Raw genomic sequence first — 22128 nt, 5'->3', positions numbered from 1 at the left:
GCCATGAGCCTTCCATCCATGGAGTCTGTCAGTTTCTTGATCTGTTCACGATCAATTTCCGCTGAAGCAGCAACCACAGCCTCCCAAATGCTGTTCAAAAAGGTGTATTGTCTTCCCTCACTGTAAATCTCACGTTTGAGAAGGGCCCACAAGTTCTCAATAGGATTTAAGTCAGGTGAGGAAGGGGGCCAGGTCATTATTCAGGCATCTTTGAGGCCCTTGCTGGCTAGCCAAGCAGTGGAGTACTTGGATGCATGTGATGGAGCATTGTCCTGCATAAAGATCATGGCCTTCTAGAATGCTGAGGACTTCTTCCTGTACCACTGTTTGACGAAAGAATCTTCCAGAAACTGGCAGTAGGTTTGGGAGTTGAGTTTCAGTCCATCTTCAACCCGAAAAGGTCAAACTACCTAATCCTCAATGATAGCAGCCCATACCAGTACCCCTCCTTCACCTTGCTGGCACCTGACTCAAAGTGGTGGCCTGTGTCCATTACTGATCCAGCCACGGGCCCATCCATTTGGTCCATCAAGAGTCACTTTCATTTCATATGTCCATAAAACCTTTGAAAAATCTGTCTTCAGGTATTTCTTTGCCCAATCTTGACGCTTCAACTTGTGAATCTTATTCAGTGGTGGTCTTGTTTCAGTCTTTTTGACCTTGGCCATGTCTCTGAGCACTTGACACCTTGTACTTCTGAACACTCCAGGTAGGTTGCAGTTCTGGAATACGGTGGCACTGGAGGATAATGGGTTCCTGGTAGTTTGACGTTTAATTCTTCTCAAGTCTTTTGCAGTTAATTTGCGCCTTTTCTTCCCCATGCATTTTTTGCGCCCCAGTTGACTATTTGCAACAAAACGTTTGACTGTCCGGTGGTCACACCTCAATAGTTTAGCTATTTAAAGAGTGTCGCATCCGTCTGAAAGGCATCTTACATTTTTGGCTTTTCAGTGTCAGTTAAATATATTTTTGGCCCATTTTACCTGAGGTAATGAGGCTGCCTAATAATTATGCACACCTTGATATAAGGTGTTATTCACTTTCGCCACACCCTCCCTCATTACACAAATACATATCACCTGTAAATGATTAAATCCAATAAGCATTCAAGTTTATATGGTTTGGAGTTCGAAAATGTGAATAGAAACAATGATAAGATCAGAATACTCACTTGCCTAATAATTGTGCACGCAGTGTATAACAGCTGAACATGTATGAACTGGGATGGAGGGTGTTGGATAACAACAATATACCAGTGATATGAGATGACAGCAGTGACATCACAGACAGATATGGAATACGTCCCAAATGGGACCCTATTCCCTACATAGTGCACTGCTTTAGACCAGAGGCCCTGGGAGGCCCAAGACCCTTCACTCCAGAGGCCCTGGGAGGGCCAAGACCCTTCACTCCAGAGGCCCTGGGGGACCCAAGACCCTTCACTCCAGAGGCCCTGGGAGGCCCAAGACCCTTCACTCCAGAGGCCCTGGGGGGCCCAAGACCCTTCAGTCCAGAGGCCCTGGGAGGCCCAAGACCCTTCACTCCAGAGGCCCTGGGGGGCCCAAGACCCTTCACTCCAGAGGCCCTGGGGGGCCCAAGACCCTTCACTCCAGAGGCCCTGGGGGGCCCAAGACCCTTCAGTCCAGAGGCCCTGGGAAGCCCAAGACCCTTCACTCCAGAGGCCCTGGGAGGCCCAAGACCCTTCACTCCAGAGGCCCTGGGAGGCCCAAGACCCTTCAGTCCAGAGTCCCTGGTCAGCAGTGCACTGTTCACAGTGTTACGGCGTCACCACAGCCTGGGATTCGATTGCCAGCTGTGATCAGGAGTCCCATAGGGCGGCGCATAATTGGCCCAGCGTCGTCCGGGTTAGGGGAGGGTTTGGCCGGGGGGGCTTTACTTGGCTCATCGCGCTCTAGTGATTCCTTGTGGTCAGTTGAACGGTGTTTCCTCTGACACATTGGTGCAGCTGGCTTCCGAGTTAAGAGGGCGGTTGTTTAAGAAGCGGCTTGGTGGGTCATGTTTCGGATGACGCAGGATTCGACCTTCGCCTCTCCCGAGCCACGTTGGGGAGTTGCAGGGCTGAGACAAGATCGTAATCACAAAACCGGGGAGAAAAAAGGGTGCCATTTGGGACGTGACTCTGAACACATAGTGAACTAGCTGGAGGACAGACTGAGACCAGAGCTGACAGACCCAGAGACCCTGTAGAACAGACAACATCATGTCACAACACAACAGCTGAACCAGAGAGAAATACCCACAGGGAACAGAAACAATAAAACAGTCAACAACTGTGATTTAAAGGCCCAGCTGTTCCAGCTGCTAACGCCTAGTGATTTCTTCTGCTTTGGTTTGCATGGCAGCAGAGAGAAGAGAGAAGCACAGAGAAGGCATGCAGCCCCAGGGGACCTTGGGAAAGAAATGCCATCTTACCATTATGAAAATGCCAGAGTAACATATAGAGATACAGACGGCCTGCATCCTATTCCCTATATAGTGCACTACTTTAGACCCTAGCACTATAAGCCCTGGTCAAAAGTAGTGCACTATATAAGGGAATAGGGTGCTATTTGAGACACAGCCTGTGTGTGTGTGTGTGTGTGTGTGTGTGTGTGTGTGTGTGTGTGTGTGTGTGTGTGTGTGTGTGTGTGTGTGTGTGTGTGTGTGTGTGTGTGTGTCTACCTGTTGGGAGTAGCGTTGTTGGGTCTGGATGGTGAAGTGTTCCTCCTGCTTGACGATGGTCCGAGGCAGAGTCTCTACTTCCTGGATGGCCTCCATGGTTACGCCCTGAGGCAGCACTTGGAACAGAGACGTTATGTACATGATGACTGACTTCTTATCAGGGTGCAGCACCGCCACATCTAGAGGGGGAGAGGGGGAGGGAGAGAATGAGAGAGGGGTGAGGGAGAGGGAGACAGAGAGGGAAGATGAGGGTGAGGGGGGATAGAGAGAGAGAGAGAGAGAGAGAGAGGAGAGAGAGATATGGGTAGGAGTGAGAGACAGAGAGAGATAGAGAGATAAAGAGAGTGAGACAGAGAAAAAATATAGGAGAGCGGAGAGTGGAGGGGAAAAGAGAGAGAAAGGTTAGACTCAGTACCACTGACCACTTGACAATAAAACCCATTGAGAAGAGAGAAGAGTGCAGTGAAGGAGTGTAGAAGACATGCAGTAATGTATTGTGTGTTTAAAGGTTCCTGTAGGTTCAGCAGGGTTAACATCTATGATTCATCAAAGAAGAAACCAGACAGTGGCTGCATCCCATATGGAACCCTATTCCCTTTACAGTGCACCATAGGTCATGGGGCTCTGGTCTAAAGTAGAGCACTATATAGGGAATAGGGTGCCATTTGGGACGCAAGGAGTAAGACATATCATCGGTGACACGTTCTAGAACATCCTGGAGGATATGATCCATTAGAGGTGTACAGTACTATCATCAGCTCTCTGTAGTGTCCATGTTCTTTATCTATAAGAGGGTTCATGTCTGGGTCTGTCTGAGTGACATGTCCTAGTCTGTTTGGTATGGATCCACCTTTTATTCTCTCTCTCTCTCTCTCTCTCTCTCTCTCTCTCTAATTCAAGGGCTTTATTGGCATGGGAAATAGGAAACATATGTTAACATTGCCAAAGCAAGTGGAGTACATAATATACAAAAGTGAAATTAACAATTAAACAGTAAACATTACACTCACAGAAGTTCCAAAAGATTAAAGACATTACAAATGTCATATTATGTCTATATACAGTGTTGTAATGATGTGCAAATGGTTAAAGTACAAAAGGGAAAATAAATAAACATAAATATGGGTTGTATTTACAATGGTGTTTGTTCTTCACTGGTTGACCTTTTCTTGTGGCAACAGGTCACAAATCTTGCTGTTGTGATGTCACACTGTGGTATTTTACCCAGTAGATATGGGAGTTTATCAAAATCGAGTTTGTTTTCTAATTCTTTGTAGATCTGTGTAACCTGAGGGAAATATGGGTCTCTAATATGGTCATACATTGGGCAGGAGGTTAGGAAGTGCAGCTCAGTTTCCACCTCATTTTGTGGGCAGTGTGCACATAGCCTGTCTTCTCTTGAGAGCCAGGTCTGCCTACGGCGGCCTTTCTCAATAGCAAGGCTATGCTCACTGAGTCTGTACATAGTCAAAGCTTTCCTTAAGTTTGGGTCAGTCACAGTGGTCAGGTATTCTGCCACTGTGTACTCTCGGTTTAGGGCCAAATAGCATTCTAGTTTGCTCAGTTTTTTTGATAATTCTTTCCAATGTGTCAAGTAATTATCTTTTTGTTTTCTCATGATTTGGTTGGGTCAAATTGTGTTGCTGTCCTGGGGGTCTGTGGGGTCTGTTTGTGAACAGAGCCCCAGGACCAGCTTGCTTAGGGGACTCTTCTCCAGGTTCATCTCTCTGTAGGTGATGGCTTTGTTATGGAAGGTTTGGGAATCGCTTCCTTTTAGGTGGTAGTAGAATTTAACGGCTCTTTTCTGGATTTTGATCATTAGCGGTTATCGGCCTAATTCTCATCTGCATGCATTATTTCTCCAACTCTCATACTCTCTCGTTCTCCTACTCTTTCTGTCTCTCACCTCTACATCTATCTCTATATGAGAACATACATAGGTTTTAATGCACTGGTATGAGAGGGTTTATGTCCCTGCCTGCAGCAGCAATGTGTGTCTGTATTCTGTCTGTAATCTCTCTGAATCCTGTCTGAATCCTGTCTGTATAAGATGCTCCATGGTCTATTTATACCTCTGTGTTTATTGCCTCATTCAGCCTGCTAATAACCTGGCCGACAGGAACCATTTGATATCTCATTACTGCTGATGAGACTCAATCACAGCAACACAATCATCACAGACATGGAACTGCTTCCTCTCTTTCCCTCGTTCTCTCTCTCATCACAGACATGGCACTGCTTCCTCTCTTTCCCTCGTTCTCTCTCTCATCACAGACATGGCACTGCTTCCTCTCTTTCCCTCGTTCTCTCTCTCATCACAGACATGGCACTGCTTCCTCTCTTTCCCTCGTTCTCTCTCTCATCACAGACATGGAACTGCTTCCTCTCTTTCCCTCGTTCTCTCTCTCATCACAGACATGGAACTGCTTCCTCTCTTTCCCTCGTTCTCTCTCTCATCACAGACATGGAACTGCTTCCTCTCTTTCCCTCGTTCTCTCTCTCATCACAGACATGGCACTGCTTCCTCTCTTTCCCTCGTTCTCTCTCTCATCACAGACATGGCACTGCTTCCTCTCTTTCCCTCGTTCTCTCTCTCATCACAGACATGGAACTGCTTCCTCTCTTTCCCTCGTTCTCTCTCTCATCACAGACATGGAACTGCTTGCTCTCTTTCCCTCGTTCTCTCTCTCATCACAGACATGGAACTGCTTCCTCTCTTTCCCTCGTTCTCTCTCTCATCACAGACATGGAACTCTCTCTCTCTCCCTCTATACAATACCTCTCCTCTCCACCTCTCTCTCTACCTCCTCCTCTCTCCTTCTCTACAGTATCTCTCCTCTCCACCTCTACCTCTCTCTCTACCTCCTCTCTCTCCTTCTCTACAATACTTCTCTCCACCTCTCTCTCTACCTCCTGCTCTCTCCCCCTCTACAATACCTCTCCTCTCCACCTCTCTCTCTACCTCCTGTTCTCTCCCTCTCTACAATACCTCGCCTCTCCACCTCTCTCTCTACCTCCTCCTCTCTCTCCATATCTACAATACCTCTCCTCTCTACCTCTCTCTCATCCTCTCTTCCTCTAGCTCATTCTAATAATCTCTTCTTCTCCCTCTCTTAATCTTCCTCTCCTGCTCTCTCCCTCACTTCCTCTGTCTCACTCCCTCTCTCCCACTCCCTTTCATCCTCTATCTCACTCCCTCTCATCCTCTATCTCACTCCCTCTCATCCTCTATCTCATTCCCTCTCTCTACCTCTCCTCATCCTCCATCTCACTCCCTCTCTACCTCTCATCCTCTCTCACTCCCTCTCTACCTCTCCTTCTAACCCTCCATCTCACTCCCTCTCTACCTCTCATCCTCTCTCACTCCCTCTCTACCTCTCCTTCTAACCCTCCATCTCACTCCCTCTCTACCTCTCATCCTCTATCTCATTCCCTCTCTCTACCTCTCCTTCTCATCCTCTATCTCACTCCCTCTCTCTACCCCTCCCTCTATCTCACTCCCTCTCTCTACCTCTCCTTCTCATCCTCCATCTCACTCCCTCTCTACCTCTCATCCTCCATCTCACTCCCTCTCTACCTCTATCTCATTCCCTCTCTCTACCTCTCCTTCTCATCCTCTATCTCACTCCCTCTCTCTACCCCTCCCTCTATCTCACTCCCTCTCTCTACCTCTCCTTCTCATCCTCCATCTCACTCCCTCTCTACCTCTCATCCTCCATCTCACTCCCTCTCTACCTCTATCTCACTCCCTCTCTCTACCTCTCCTTCTCATCCTCTATCTCACTCTCTCTCTCTACCTCTCCTTCTCATCCTCTATCTCACTCTCTCTCTCTACCCCTCCCTCTCATCCTCTATCTCACTCCCTCTCTCTACCTCTCCTTCTCATCCTCCATCTCACTCCCTCTCTACCTCTCCTTCTCATCCTCCATCTCACTCCCTCTCTACCTCTCACCCTCCATCTCACTCCCTCTCTACCTCTATCTCATTCTCTCTCTCTACCTCTCCTTCTCATCCTCTATCTCACTCCCTCTCTCTACCTCTCCTTCTCATCCTCTATCTCACTCTAATGGCTGATTAATTAGGGCCGATTTCAAGTTTTCATAACAATCGGTAATCGGTATTTTTGGCCACCGATTTGCCGAATCTTTTTATTTTTTACACCTTTATTTAACTAGGCCAGTCAGATTAAGAACACATTCTTATTTACAATGACGGCCTAGAAACGGGGGTTAACTGCCTTGTTCAGGGGGGATTCGTTTTTGCAACCTTCGGTTACCAGTCCAACGCTCTAACCACCTGCCTTACATTGCACTCCACAAGGATTAACAGGCTGACTACTTGTTACGCGAGGGCAGCAAGAAGCAAAGGTAAGTTGCTAGCTAGCATTAGACTTATAAAAAACTATCAATCTTAACATAATCACTAGTTAACTACACATGGTTGATGATATTACTAGTTTATCTAACGTGTCCTGCGTTGCATATGATCAATGCGGTGCCTGTTAATTTTCATTGAATCACAGCCTACTTCGACAAACGGGTGTTGATTTAACAAGCGCATTTGCGAAAAAAGTACAGTCGTTGCACCAATGTACCTAACCATAAACATCAATGCCTAACAGGAATATTTAGACTTAGCCACCCGTTAGATAAAATACGGAACAGTTCTGTATGTCACTGAAAGAAAAAAACTTTTGTTTTCGAGATGATAGTTTCCGGATTTGACCATATTAATGACCTAAGGCTCGTATTTCTGTGTGTTTATTATATTATAATTAAGTCTATGATTTGGTAGAGCAGTGTGACTGAGCGGTGGTAGGCAGCAGCAGGCTCGTAAGCATTCATTCAAACAGCCCTTCGCTGTGCTTCAAGCATTGCGCTGTTTATGACTTCAACCTGGGTGGGTATAATTTGTGGAACGTTCCAACAGGAATCTATTCCAAAAACTTCGTAAATAACAAGGTTTCCAAAAAACAACGCATACAAAGTTGTATAGCGGCAGAATAAGATACCGGGTAGGGAGTGGTCTATTTCATTGCGTTTTTCACTCATCATGTTTATTCCGAAAAATGTCTCTCCTCACATGTCTGTTTGCCTATGGACAAACATTAAGAATAAGCTACGTGGTGAGTTGTTGCCTATTCGGCAGCTAGTTAGCTAGGTTTGTATGCGTTGCTACTTTGTATGCGTTGTTGGTTGGCAACCTTTTACTTTACGTTTTTTGGAACAGATTCCTGTTGGAACTTTCCACAAATTATACCCACCCCTTCAAGCCTGTCAACTCATAAGATTAGGCTGGTGTAACCGATGTGAAATGGCTAGCTAGTTAGCCGGGTGCACGCTAATAGCGTTTCAAACGTCACTCGCTCTGAGACTTGGAGTAGTTGTTTCCCTTCCTCTGCGTGGGTAACGCTGCTTCGAGGGTGGCTGTTGTCGATGTGTTCCTGGTTTGAGCCCAGGTAGGAGCGAGGAGAGGGACGGAAGCTATACTGTTACACTGGCAATACTAAAGTGCCTATAAGAACATCCAATAGTCAAAGGTATATGAAATACAAATCGTATAGAGAGAAAAAGTCCTATAATTCCTATAATAACTACAACCTAAAACTTCTTACCTGGGAATATTGAAGACTCATGTTAAAAGGAACCACCAGCTTTCATATGTTCTCATGTTCTGAGCAAGGCACTTAAACATTAGCTTTCTTACATGGCACATATTGCACTTTTACTTTCTTCTCCAACACTTTGTTTTGCATTATTTAAACCAAATTGAACATGTTTCATTATTTATTTGAGGCTAAATTGATTGTATTGATGTATTATATTAAGTTAAAATAAGTGTTCATTCAGTATTGTTGTAATTGTCATTATTACCAAAAAAGTATAATAATCGGCCGATTCATCGGTAGCGGGTTTTTTGGGTCCTCCAATAATCGGTATCGGCGTTGAAAAATCATAATCGGTCGACCTCTACTCTCTACCTCTCCTTCTCATCCTCTATCTCACTCCCTCTCATCCTCCCTTCCTCTCTAGTCATGATGACATTCAGAGGGACAGATCATTGCAATAGAAAACAATGCCTCATCTATACAGAGCTGTGTGTGGAGTTGTAGCTGGCTGACATGCTGCTAGACTACAGCCACATCTGCCTTCATTAAGACCGTATCCACCAGCCACTGTAATGGATGGCAGAGCAGTTCATAAAGAGCAGAGTAATTGATGCCAGAGTCATCGATCACACCGCCTGTTTTCCCAGCACTGTTACTGCACAAAAGTTGAACTATTTTCCACTTGCGACGCCTGGAGCGCTTTGCCAAAAAATAGTCCACCCACACTATCTGAAAACACTGGAATTAAAGGCTTCAGTGGTACTTTGAAAAGACTCAACCCCCCCTCGCCTAATCCATCAGACAGAGGTAACTGGAGACCAGAATAATGGAAACCATAGAAACTGATGGATGGCAGGGTGGTGTGTTGAGCCCAGAGGGAAGATAAGCGGTTGGTAAACGGAGAGAGACTGCAGTTTAGTTGATGGTGAGGCTTTTTTATTTGGCAGAATCACACAAGGGGTATGTCTGAAATTGCGCTTTACTCCAAATATAGTGAACTACTTTTGAGTGAGTCCATATGTGGGTCCTGGTCAACAGTAGTGCACAACACAGGGAATAGGGTGCCATTTAGGACATAGCCCAACTAGTACTCTATTCCCTATATTGTGCACTACTTTAGACCAGATCCCTATTCCCTATATAGTGCACTACTTTAGACCAGATCCCTATTCCCTATATAGTGCACTACTTTAGACCAGGGCCCTATTTAGGATGCACACTTGTCTTTATAGTCTCCCATTGGAGTGTGAGGTAGCTAGCCATGTTAATGAAGGCCACAGCTGCAGCTCCAACTGGCTCTGTGATGATTCAGTCTGTTCAGTAGACAGACAGACATCACCACAACATCCCTCAGCCCCTGGCCTCATCAACCCTTTCTCTCCCTCTGTGTGCCCCTACTCACTCACTCTCTCTCTCTCTCTCTCTCTGCCCCTGGCCTCATCAACTCTCTCTCTCTCTCTCTCTCTCTCCCCGTCTGTGCCCCTAGCCTCATCAACTCTCTCTCTCTCTCTGTGCCCTTGGCCTCATCAACTCTCTCTCTCCTCTCTCTCTCTCTCTCTGTCTGTGCCCCTAGCCTCATCAACTCTCTCTCTCTCTCTCTGTCTCTCTCTATCTCTGTGCCCCTAGCTTCATTAACCCTTTCTCTTGGAAACTTTCAACACTCTAGAAATAGTTGTATACCCTTCCCCAGATATACAGTACCAGTGAAAAGTTTGGACACACCTACTCATTCAAGGGTTTTTCTTTATTTTTACTCTTTTCTACATTGTAGAATAATAGTGAATACATCAAAACTATGAAATAACACATATGGAATAATGTAGTAACCAAAAAAGTGTTAAACAAATCAAAATATATTTTCGATTTTTGATTTCTTCAAAGTAGCCACCCTTTGCCTTGATGACAGCTTTGCACACTCTTTGCATTCTCTCAACCAGCTTCACCTGGAATGGTTTTCCAACAGTCTTGAAGGAGTTCCCACATACGCTGAGCACTTGTTGGCTGCTTTTCTTCACTCTGCGATCCAACTCATCCCAAACAATCTCAACTGGGTTGAGGTCGGGTGATTGTGGAGGCCAGGTCATCTGATGCAGCACTCCATCACTCTCCTTCTTGGTGAAATAGCCCTTACACAGTCTGGAGGTGTGTTTTGGGTCATTGTCCTGTTGAAAAACAACTCACTAAGCGCAAACCATATGGGATGGCGTATTGCTGCAGAATGCTGTGGTAGCCATGCTGGTTAAGTGTGCCTTGAATTCTAAATAAATCACTGACAGTATCATGAGCAAAGCACCATCACACCACCACACCTCCTCCTCCATGCTTCACGGTGGGAACCCCACATGCAGAGATCATCCATTCACCCACAACGCATCTCACAAATACACAGCGGTTGGAAACAAAAATCTCAAATTTGGACTCATCAGACCAAAGGACAGATTTCCAATCTGTCGAATGTTCATTGCTCGTGTTTCTTGGCCCAAGCAAGTCTATTCTTCTTATTGGTGTCCTTTAGTGGTTTCTTTGCAGCAATTTGACCATGAAGGCCTGATTCATGCAGTCTCCTCTGAACAGTTGATGTTGAGATGTGTCTGTTACTTGAACTCTGCAATCTGAGGTGCAGTTAACTCTAATGAACTTGTCCTCTGCAAGAGAGGTAACTCTGGGTCTTCCTTTCCTGTGGTGGTCCTCATGAGAGCCAGTTTCATCATAGCGCTTGATGGTTTTTGTGACTGCACTTGAAAAAACGTTCAAAGTTCTTGAAATGTTCCGTATTGACTGACCTTCACGTCTTAAAGTAATGATGCACTGTCGTTTCTCTTTGCTTATTTGAGCTGTTCTTGCCATAATATGAACTTGGTCTTTTACCAAATATATATCTTCTGTATACCACCCCTACCTTGTCACAACACAACTGATTGGCTCAAACGCATTAAGGAGGAAAGAAATTCCAAAAATTAACTTTTAACAAGGCACACCTGTAAATTGAAATGCATTCTAGGTGACGACCTCATGAAGCTGGTTGAAGGAATGCCAGAGTATGCAAAGCTATCATCAAGGCTAAAGGTGGCTACTTTGAAGAATCTCAAATATAAAACACTTTTTTGGTTACTACATGATTTCATATGTGTTATTTCATAGTTTTGATGTCTTCACTATTGTTCTACAATGTAGAAAATAGTGAAAATAAAGAAAAACCTTTGAATGAGTAGGTGTGTGTAACGGGCGTTGTATAGAGGGGACCAAGCCGCAGCGTGTTGAGTGCTCATAATTGTAATTTTAATGAAAACAAACACTTTGACAAAAGAAACAAAACGACAGCCAACAGTTCTGTCAGGTACATTAACGAAACAGAAAACAACTACCCACAAAAACCCAGGAAGAAAAACCCCTACTTAAATATGATCTCCAATCAGAGGCAAGGAGGACCAGCTGCCTCCAATTGGAGATCAACCCCCCCCAAAAAACATAGAAATAGAAAACCTAGAACACAAACATAGAAATAGAAAACATAGAAACACACAAAACACCCCTTGTCACGCCCTGACCTACTCCACCATAGAAAATAACCTCTTACTCTGGTCAGGACGTGACAGTGTGTGCAAACCTTTGACTGGTAATGTATACCTCATCACATTCTATCTGAGCTCTACAGACAGTTCCTTGGACTTCATGGTAGTTCTGCTCTGACATGCACTGTCAACTGTGGGACCTCCCTCTCTCTCTCTCTCTCTCTCTCTTCCCTCTGTCTCTCTTCCCATGTCTCTCTCTTTCCCTCTCTGTCTCTCTTTCCCTCTCTGTCTCCCTCTGTCTCTCTCTGTCTCTCTTTCCCTCTCTCTTTCTCTTTCCATCTCTGTCTCTCTCTGTCTCTCTTTCCCTCTCTCTTTCTCTTTCCATCTCTGTCTCCCTCTGTCTCTCTCTGTCTCTCTCTCTCTCTCTCTACCTCTCTCTACCTCTCTCCCTCTCTGAGGACAAACGAGGATGTAGTGAGGGCAGTGTGCGTCCCTGACTGTAACCCTACAGATCTGTCTCCCTGATAATAACTGACTGAGACATATCACATTGAGAATATCACATAACACACACACTGCCACCAGAGCAATATACATGTATAACACACACACACACACACACACACACACACACACACACACACACACACACACACACACACACACACACACACACACACACACACACCCCCCCCCCCCCCCCCCCCCCGGGAGCCACCAGGCAATATATATCACCAAGCCACTAGGGTGGGCTATATCAAATAGCCACGCAGGAGGAGGAGGACTGATATATTTCACACAGCTAACAGAAGCAACATACTGTATATCACATGACCACATGGGACAAATATATCACCTAGATTCCTAGAAATAAGAGGGGGATATAAATCCCACTCCTATAATGGGATGTTATAGGATGACGTATCACTCAACCACAACAGTTATATCAACTACAAATAAGACAGTGTTTCCCCTATATTTATCTAGCAGCGGTGGCCCTCCGCTACTAAATTGTTGCCACTGCTGCAAAAAATTATGTAATTTTAAATATATATATATATTTCCGCAGATTTTAAATGGATCGTCCTTGGTTCAATGACTGGAAGTCTATGGGAACAGCTAGCATGTTACTGCACTAACATTAGTAGCAATGTACCCCCCTGTTATTATTAAAACAGCTGTGGTTATATCATAACATCACAAATATACCACCCTCAAATAAGGGCATCACAATCACCAATCATAACATGACTGGACAGGGCATAACATCACCAATCATAACATGACTGGACAGGGCATCACAATCAACAATCATAACATGACTTGACAGGGCATTGCAATCACCAATCATAACATGACTGGACAGGGCATCGCAATCACCAATCATAACATGACTGGGCATAACATCACAATCACCAATCATAACATGACTGGACAGGACATAACATCACAATCACCAATCATAACATGACATTGCAGGGCATAACATCACCAATCATAACATGACTGGACAGGGCATCACAATCACCAATCATAACATGACTGGACAGGGCATAACATCACAATCACCAATCATAACATGACAGGGCATAACATCATCAATCATAACATGACTGGACAGGGCATACCATCACAATCACCAATCATAACATGACTGGACAGGGCATGACAATGACATCACCAATCATAACATGACAGGGCATAACATCACAATCACCAATAATAACATGACAGGGCAGGGCATAACATCACAATCACCAATCATAACATGACTGGGCAGGGCATGACAATGACATCACCAATCATAACATGACAGGGCATAACATCACAATCACCAATAATAACATGACAGTGCAGGGCATAACATCACAATCACCAATCATAACATGACTGGGCAGGGCATGACAATGACATCACCAATCATAACATCCTCAATAAACCCAGTTATTAATGCAATTCATATCTCCCAGATTATCTCTTCTCATCGCCAAGGTGACCAGAATCTACTAGGCCGTAGCCAATCAGCATTCTGCTCCACCATATTCCATTGGTGTGTAGTTAGCGCTCTGTGATTGGGACTATTTAACGTCTCAATGAGAGCATGACACCAGGGTCATCATTGATTAGGACGGGACAGATGACAATCTGTCCACTGAATACTGATCCATACTGGACCATGGGACTACGCCACAGTGAACAATATACTGTGGTACCATGGCCCTAACACCATGCTCAACAACACCATGCTCAGTCATGTCCTGCTTAGGCCTGTTTACACACCAACACAGTGCTGTTTATTAACCCTACCAGTCCCGAGGCCACAGCAAAAATCAGCTTCTCATTGATCTGACTTTCATTGATCTGCACGTCCAGCCCTTATATTTACCCTCACAATGAAGTGTTTAAACAGTTTATTTTCAGGACAACCAGGGCTACAAGTAGAACACAAAACTATTTGACATAAACAGTTGTATTCATGAGTTTTAATGACAAATGTCAATACAAAAAACAAGGTCAGCCAAAGCACAAACCTGATCAGAATGAATTTATATGAATGCTGTAAGTACAGAAATACTTTGCTCACTGGGGAAATGAATATCCAACTAGTCAGTGACAACTGTGTGGAGTTTGTGACAGCAACTATGTGAGCTTATTACAATATTATAGACACTATGTCCTGGGATTTCCTATGATCTATGTAGAAGAACCCCTTACAGTATTATAGACACTATGTCCTGGGATTTCCTATGATCTATGTAGAAGAACCTTACCTTCTAACGACTCTTCTGTAGCTTGTGAGGTCATAGACCTAAATATGTCACATGTACGTGTTCCTGAGAGTCTCAGCTTTTCAGAGATGGCTTTAATAGTTTGTAGCTCAAACCAATCTGACTCAACAGACTTTTTTCTCACAAACACAGCTCTAACTCAGCCCTCGTTAGATGATCCAATGTTCTGTAGCCCAAACATACGATGTGTATCCTTTCCTGTAGTCAAATGACCAAATCACCCTCATGTGGCCTCATGGGTTTCTATGTCAAACGGCTTTGTTGTATTTCAGTCTTCTGTAATGTATATAAAGTATAATATTGGGATGAAAACTCAAAATGTAATACATTTCAACTCTATATCTGACATGATACAGGTGTCTTCTTTTGTTAAGTCCATAACCATGTGTGTGAGGTTTATACTTTGTTACAAAGTAGATGTGTTTAAGACTACCAAGAAACACTCTGATTGGCCCTGATTTAGCCCACTGCAGTAAAAGGTTAAAAGGGGTTGGAAGTCCTAAATCACGCCGGCGTGATGACGATGAGATTCACTGGCTTAAACAATAGCACGGGTAATACTGGAACTATTCCTCACTTTTAAACCCAAGTGAAGACTGTAAATACGGCCCTATATTGACATGATATGGGCTTCTGGTTAAATGTCGTAGTAAGAAGATGCCTGAGGGGTTTCAGCTGACATTTTATTATGAACTGGCTCCGTAAAGGTGTCACTTCCTCTCAGCGTCCAGCAGTCTGTGCCCAGGATTTGCTCCGCCTTACTGAAGGGTTAGGGTCTGGGTTAGGGGCCAGGGTTAGGGTCTGGGTTGGGGTCAGGGTTAGGGTCTGGGTTAGGGGTCAGGGTTAGGGTCTGGGTTAGGGGTCTGGGTTAGGGGTTAGGGTCTGGGTTAGGGGTCAGGTTTAGGGTCTGGGTTAGTGGTCAGGTTTAGGGTCTGGGTTAGGGGTCGGGGTTAGGGTCTGGGTTAGGGTCTGGGTTAGGGGTCAGGGTTAGGGTCTGGGTTAGAGGTCAGGTTTAGGGGCTAGGGGTCTGGGTTAGGGGTCAGGGTTAGGGTCTGGGTTAGAGGTCAGGTTTAGGGGCTAGGGGTCTGGGTTAGGGGTCAGGGTTAGGGTCTGGGTTAGGGGTCAGGTTTAGGGTCTGGGCTAGGGTTCTGGGTTAGGGTCTGGGTTAGGGGTCAGGGTTAGGGTCTGGGTTAGGGGTTAGGGTCTGGGTTAGGGCTTAGGGTCTGGGTTAGGGTCTGGGTTAGGGGTCAGGGTTAGGGTCTGGGTTAGGGGTCAGGGTTAGGGGTCAGGGTTAGGGTCTGGGTTAGGGGTCAGGGTATGAATTAGGGGTCAGGGATCTTACCCTCAGCGTCCAGCAGTCTGTCTATACCCAGGGTTTGCTCAGCCTTGCTGAAGGCGTGATCCAATCTCTCCATGGCACTCTTCTGCTTCTCCACAATGCTCCAATCAAACAGCTCGGGCCTGTAGGGAGCGGGAACAGAATGAGCCAATCAGATTCATCCTCTAAACATCCTCTAGCCAATCAGACCACTCTGTTCCAGACTAAATGCCAACAGGTAAAGGTGTAGAAGAGCTGATTGGATGATGACTGAGCAGATTAGAGCTTTTCTTATTGAATCTTGTTCTGAGGACAGCTCTGCCTCGAGGGCAGACACACTTTTGCAATCTTGCCCTGAGCCAGATAAAATAAGGAAAACCCACTGAGGAATTTGAGGGCTAACATCTGACCTGCGACCTGTGGATGAGTGTTATGGATGAATGTCTCTGACCTGACTTGACTGATTAATATTTAAAATAGTGAAAAGTAACGAAATGTTGACTTTCTCTATCAGGAAAGGATGGGGTGTCCACTACCAAGTATTCTGATGAGTTTAACAATGATTCTGTATCTCTCCCTGTGAAATGCTTCCTGAGGCCCGTTGCCTTGAGAGCAGTTAGTGAAATTCTGCAGGTCTATAAAGGAACCAGAAAACAGACGTTACGAGAGCTCCCAATTCAATTCAAATCAAATGTTATTTGTCACGTGCGCCGAATACAACAGGTGTAGTAGACCTTACAGTGAAATGCTGAATACAACAGGTGTAGTAGACCTTACAGTGAAATGCTGAATACAACAGGTGTAGTAGACCTTACAGTGAAATGCTGAATACAACAGGTTTAGTAGACCTTACAGTGAAATGCTGAATACAACAGGTGTAGTAGACCTTACAGTGAAACGCTGAATACAACAGGTGTAGACCTTACAGTGAAATGCTGAATACAACAGGTTTAGTAGACCTTACAGTGAAATGCTGAATACAACAGGTTTAGTAGACCTTACAGTGAAATGCTGAATACAACAGGTTTAGTAGACCTTACAGTGAAATGCTGAATACAACAGGTGTAGTAGACCTTACAGTGAAACGCTGAATACAACAGGTGTAGACCTTACAGTGAAATGCTGAATACAACAGGTTTAGTAGACCTTACAGTGAAATGCTGAATACAAACAGGTTTAGTAGACCTCACGGTGAAATGCTTACTGACAGGCTCTTGGCAATAAACAGGAGGTACCGGTACAGAGTCAAAGTGCAGGGGCACCGGTTAGTCGAGGTAATTGAAGTTATATGTACAGTGGGGGGAAAAGGTATTTGATCCCCTGCTGATTTTGTACGTTTGCCCACTGACAAAGAAATGATCAGTCTATAATTGTAATAGTAGGTTTATTTGAACAGTGAGAGACAGAATAACAACAAAAAAATCCAGAAAAAAACATGTCAAAAATGTTATAAAATGATTTGCATTTTAATGAGGGAAATACGTATTTGACCCCTCTGCAAAACATGACTTAGTACTTGGTGGAAAAATCCTTGTTGGCAATCACAGAGGTCAGACGTTTCTTGTAGTTGGCCACCAGGTTTGCACACATCTCAGGAGGGATTTTGTCCCACTCCTCTTTGCACATCTTCTCCAAGTCATTAAGGTTTCGAGGCTGACGTTTGGCAACTCGAACCTTCAGCTCCCTCCACATATTTTCTATGGGATTAAGGTCTGGAGACTGGCTAGGCCACTCCAGGACCTTAATGTGCTTCTTCAAGAGCCACTCCTTTGTTGCCTTGGCCGTGTGTTTTGGGTCATCGTCATACTGGAATACCCATCCACGACCCATTTTCAATGCCCTGGCTGAGGGAAGGAGGTTCTCACCGAAGATTTGACGGTACATGGCCCCGTCCATCGTCCCTTTGATGCAGTGAAGTTGTCCTGTCCCCTTAGCAGAAAAACACCCCCAAAGCATAATGTTTCCACCTCCATGTTTGACGGTGGAGATGGTGTTCTTGGGGTCATTGGCAGCATTCCTCCTCCTCCAAATACAGCGAGTTGAGTTGATGTCAAAGAACTCCATTTTGGTCTCATCTGACCACAACACTTTCACCAGTTGTCCTCTGAGTCATTCAGATGTTCATTGGCAAACTTCAGACGGGCATGTATATGTGTTCTTCAGCAGGGGGACCTTGTGGGCGCTGCAGGATTTCAGTCCTTCACGGCGTAGTGTGTTACCAATTGTTTTCTTGGTGACTATGGTCCCAGCTGCCTTGAGATCATTGACAAGATCCTCCCGTGTAGTTCTGGGCTGATTCCTCACCGTTCTCATGATCATTGCAACTCCACGAGGTGAGATCTTGCATGGAGCCCCAGGCCGAGGGAGATTGACAGTTCTTTTGTGTTTCTTCCATTTGCGAATAATCGCACCAAATGTTGTCACCTTCTCACCAAGCTGCTTGGCGATGGTCTTGTAGCCCATTCCAGCCTTGTGTAGGTCTACAATCTTGTCCCTGACATCCTTGGAGAGCTCTTTGGTCTTGGCCATGGTGGAGAGTTTGGAATCTGATTGATTGATTGCTTCTGTGGACAGGTGTCTTTTTTTTACAGGTAACAAGCTGCGGTTAGGAGCACTCCCTTTAAGAGTGTGCTCCTAATCTCAGCTCGTTACCTGTATAAAAGACACCTGGGAGCCAGAAATCTTTCTGATTGAGAGGGGGTCAAATACTTATTTCCCTCATTAAAATGCAAATCAATTTATAACATTTTTGACATGCGTTTTTCTGGATTGTTTTGTTGTTATTCTGTCTCCCACTGTTCAAATAAACCTACCATTAAAAGTATAGACTGATCCTTTCTTTGTCAGTGGGCAAACGTACAAAATCAGCAGGGGATCAAATACTTTTTTCCCCCACTGTACATGTAGGTAGAGTTAAAGTGACAGTGCATAGATAATAAACAGAGAGTAGCAGCAGCGCAAAAGAGAGGGTGGGGGGACGACAATGCAAATAGTCTGGGTGGCCATTTGATTAACTCTTTAGGAGTCTTATGTCTTGGGTGTAGAAGCTGTTAAGAAGCGTTTTGGACCTAGACTTAAGTAAGGCCCAATGAAGTAAGCCCTGGACATTAGTTTGTTTTTGCCCTACGTTTTAACCACACAAACACCTGCATGCACACACAACCCACCCATCTATACTGATGAATATGTGTTAGTGGTGGTAATACAGCGGGTGATGTATTATGTGTGGACTTGTTATTGGGTTTGAGTTGGTTCTTCACGGGTGAGAAAGGATGCACCTTAAATGACACGCAAATAACATTTTCTGAAGTGTACAGTCACGAATTCTGATGGGAATTGTACTGAAAAACAATGTGACCTTGAACAGAGGATGTTTTGAACGTTTTGAAATATTTAGTCTGAGTAAAGGTGAAGAAAGGGAAAGAGCTGACGATCAGCTAGCAGGTCATCTACCCACACGAACCAAAGCAGCGTTCTTCCCCTTCTTTTATTTCCTGTAACCTTTAACCTCTGTGTTAACCTCTGTCCTGACCTTCTGGTGAGGCCGGATCACCCTCACTAAAAAGGCCAGAGGCATGGGGTGAAAGGTGAATGTAATAAGTAATGCAGATATTTCTGACAGAGTGTATTGCTGTTTTGTTTTGTTTTAGTTTCTCTCCCTGAGGGTTAGCCATCTAACTCCCTGACCCTGTACCTCCCTGACTCTGTACCTCCCTGACCCTGTACCTCCCTGACCCTGTACCTCCCTGACCCTGTACCTCCCTGACCCTGTACCTCCTTGACCCTCTACCTCCCTGACCCTCTACCTCCCTGACCCTGTACCTCCCTGACCCTGTACCTCCCTGACCCTGTACCTCCCTGACCCTGTACCTCCTTGACCCTCTACCTCCCTGACCCTCTACCTCGCTGACCCTCTACCTCCCTGACCCTGTACCTCCCTGACCCTCTACCTCCCTGACTCTGTACCTCCCTGACCCTGTACCTCCCTGACCCTGTACCTCCCTGACTCTGTACCTCCCTGACCCTGTACCTCCTTGACCCTCTACCTCCCTGACCCTCTACCTCGCTGACCCTGTACCTCCCTGACCCTGTACCTCCCTGACCCTCTACCTCCCTGACCCTCTACCTCCCTGACCCTCTACCTCCCTGACCCTCTACCTCCCTGACCCTGTACCTCCCTGACCCTGTACCTCCCTGACCCTGTACCCCCTTGACCCTTTACCTCTGCGTTGAGATCACCAAATGTGATGAGGATGTAAAAGTCAACTTGCAAAAGTGTTTTGTTATTTGTTTTAGACTTTTGTATTAAGACTATTGGGAAAATGAATAATTAGTCATACAGTGAATAATTTGTCTTAAATTCCTGTATCCTAAACTGTTGTGGTCTGTCTCCTCTCCAGGTTATGGTGATAGTGACCCCGGATGGTATCTAGATGCATGGAAGGAATCATTTGACCCAGATCAATGTGAGCCTCACCCCCTCTAACCGGTTGAAGTAATGACGTCCACTACGGCCTTGTCCCTCACTAGTTCTACCTGAGACCTGAGGCCGAGCCAGCAACTTGTGTACATGGAAGCTATTGACTGCCTTTCTCTCAGGAGTGCAGCATGAGTCCTGAGACCGAGCACGTGAAGTGAGCATGGAGACATCTTGTCTGCTGATAAAAAATGGACGAGACAAAAATGATGAGACAAAACGGACGAGACAAAACGGACGAGACAAAACAGACAGTGAAGGATGGTCAGGTGAGAGACTCGTCTGGTTGGGTAAATTAGACTATCCCCCAGATATTGACTTTGGGACATCACCAGGGACCACCCACTGTGACAGACATGAGTTACATGTGTGTCGCTGTGAGTAGAAACTGTAAAGCCCTCTGAAGAAGAAAATGAAGAGATGGCAGAAAAATGAGTGTTGGGAGGGGGGGGACAACCTTGCCCATAACTGATTTGGGATTGCCAATATTGTTTATTTTCACACTGGAAAACATATGTAGTAATGTTGACTTGAAATAAATACATTGAGATAGTGATTTGTCATTGGTATACCACAGGACGGTGCATGGCAAAGACAAACAGGGGACTGTTAGGCTACTGTTAAAAGCGAATGGTATAAATGTAAGATGAATCAGGTTTATGTTAATGTTTATAGAACATTGGTGGTGTGAAAATGTATGTGAAGAAACGTGTAGCTGAAATACTGCCGAGAAATGTTTCCAATTCCAACGACAATGAGGATGATGATGAGAACACCCTGCATGAGATGTTTAATGATCAACAATTGACGCAATGTTGTGCCACTCTGCACAACCTCGCTTCACGGTCACTGCCTCCGGACGTTTTGCCTTGTCCAGCGCATTTATTCAAAGCAAGTAGCCTAGTTTAGCCCCAGTGGAGGGGAGTTTTGGTACATGGTGGATGTCCCTTCTCCCACTACCTCTATTCCTTGTTAGAATGATGAATGAGACACCAGTCTCTCATATCATCAAAACACAAAATTCTAGCTGCATATTAAACCAGAGGTTGACCACTCTCTGAGGATAGGGCTCACTATAAAACAGCACTTAGACAGCATTAATGCCCTAAGTGACATTCCTAAGGCAGAAGGCTTTCATTTAGCTATAGGCTCTTTAAAGTGAGGTCACTCTGGCCTTGCAAGTTGGCTTATGTTTTGACCAGGGCCCAGGCACTCGGGAGGCAGTATGTTTTGACCAGGGCCCAGGCACTCGGGAGGCAGTATGTTTTGACCAGGGCCCAGGCACTCGGGAGGCAGTATGTCTTGACCAGGGCCCAGGCACTCGGGAGACAGTATGTTTTGACCAGGGCCCAGGCACTCGGGAGGCAGTATGTTTTGACCAGGGCCCAGGCACTCGGGAGACAGTATGTTTTGACCAGGGCCCAGGCACTCGGGAGGCAGTATGTCTTGACCAGGGCCCAGGCACTCGGGAGGCAGTATGTTTTGACCAGGGCCCAGGCACTCGGGAGGCAGTATGTCTTGACCAGGGCCCAGGCACTCGGGAGGCAGTATGTCTTGACCAGGGCCCAGGCACTCAGGAGGCAGTATGTTTTGACCAGGGCCCAGGCACTCGGGAGGCAGTATGTCTTGACCAGGGCCCAGGCACTCGGGAGGCAGTATGTCTTGACCAGGGCCCAGGCACTCGGGAGGCAGTATGTCTTGACCAGGGCCCAGGCACTCGGGAGGCAGTATGTCTTGACCAG

At 45.5% G+C, this 22128-nt stretch overlaps 1 protein-coding gene across 9 annotated transcripts in view; it reads right to left on the bottom strand.

Moving 5' to 3' along the window:
- The window catches only part of LOC106592409 (dystrophin), a 429474-nt gene that overhangs the window by 206070 nt on the left and 201276 nt on the right, over positions 1-22128 (bottom strand). For all 9 annotated transcript variants that reach the window (XM_082963707.1, XM_082963700.1, XM_082963702.1 and 6 more), the window contains exons 7-8: positions 15934-16052; positions 2683-2861 (exon numbers count right to left, since the gene is read on the bottom strand). In XM_082963707.1, coding sequence (XP_082819833.1) covers positions 2683-2861; positions 15934-16052 — 298 coding nt within the window. The remainder of the gene's footprint in view (positions 1-2682; positions 2862-15933; positions 16053-22128) is intronic.

Source organism: Salmo salar, chromosome 17 (genome assembly GCF_965601325.2).
Source record: "Salmo salar chromosome 17, fSalSal1, whole genome shotgun sequence".
NCBI lineage: Eukaryota > Metazoa > Chordata > Actinopteri > Salmoniformes > Salmonidae > Salmo > Salmo salar.
Note: the sequence above shows the minus strand (reverse complement) of the source record. Positions and strands in the feature narration are given on the sequence as shown.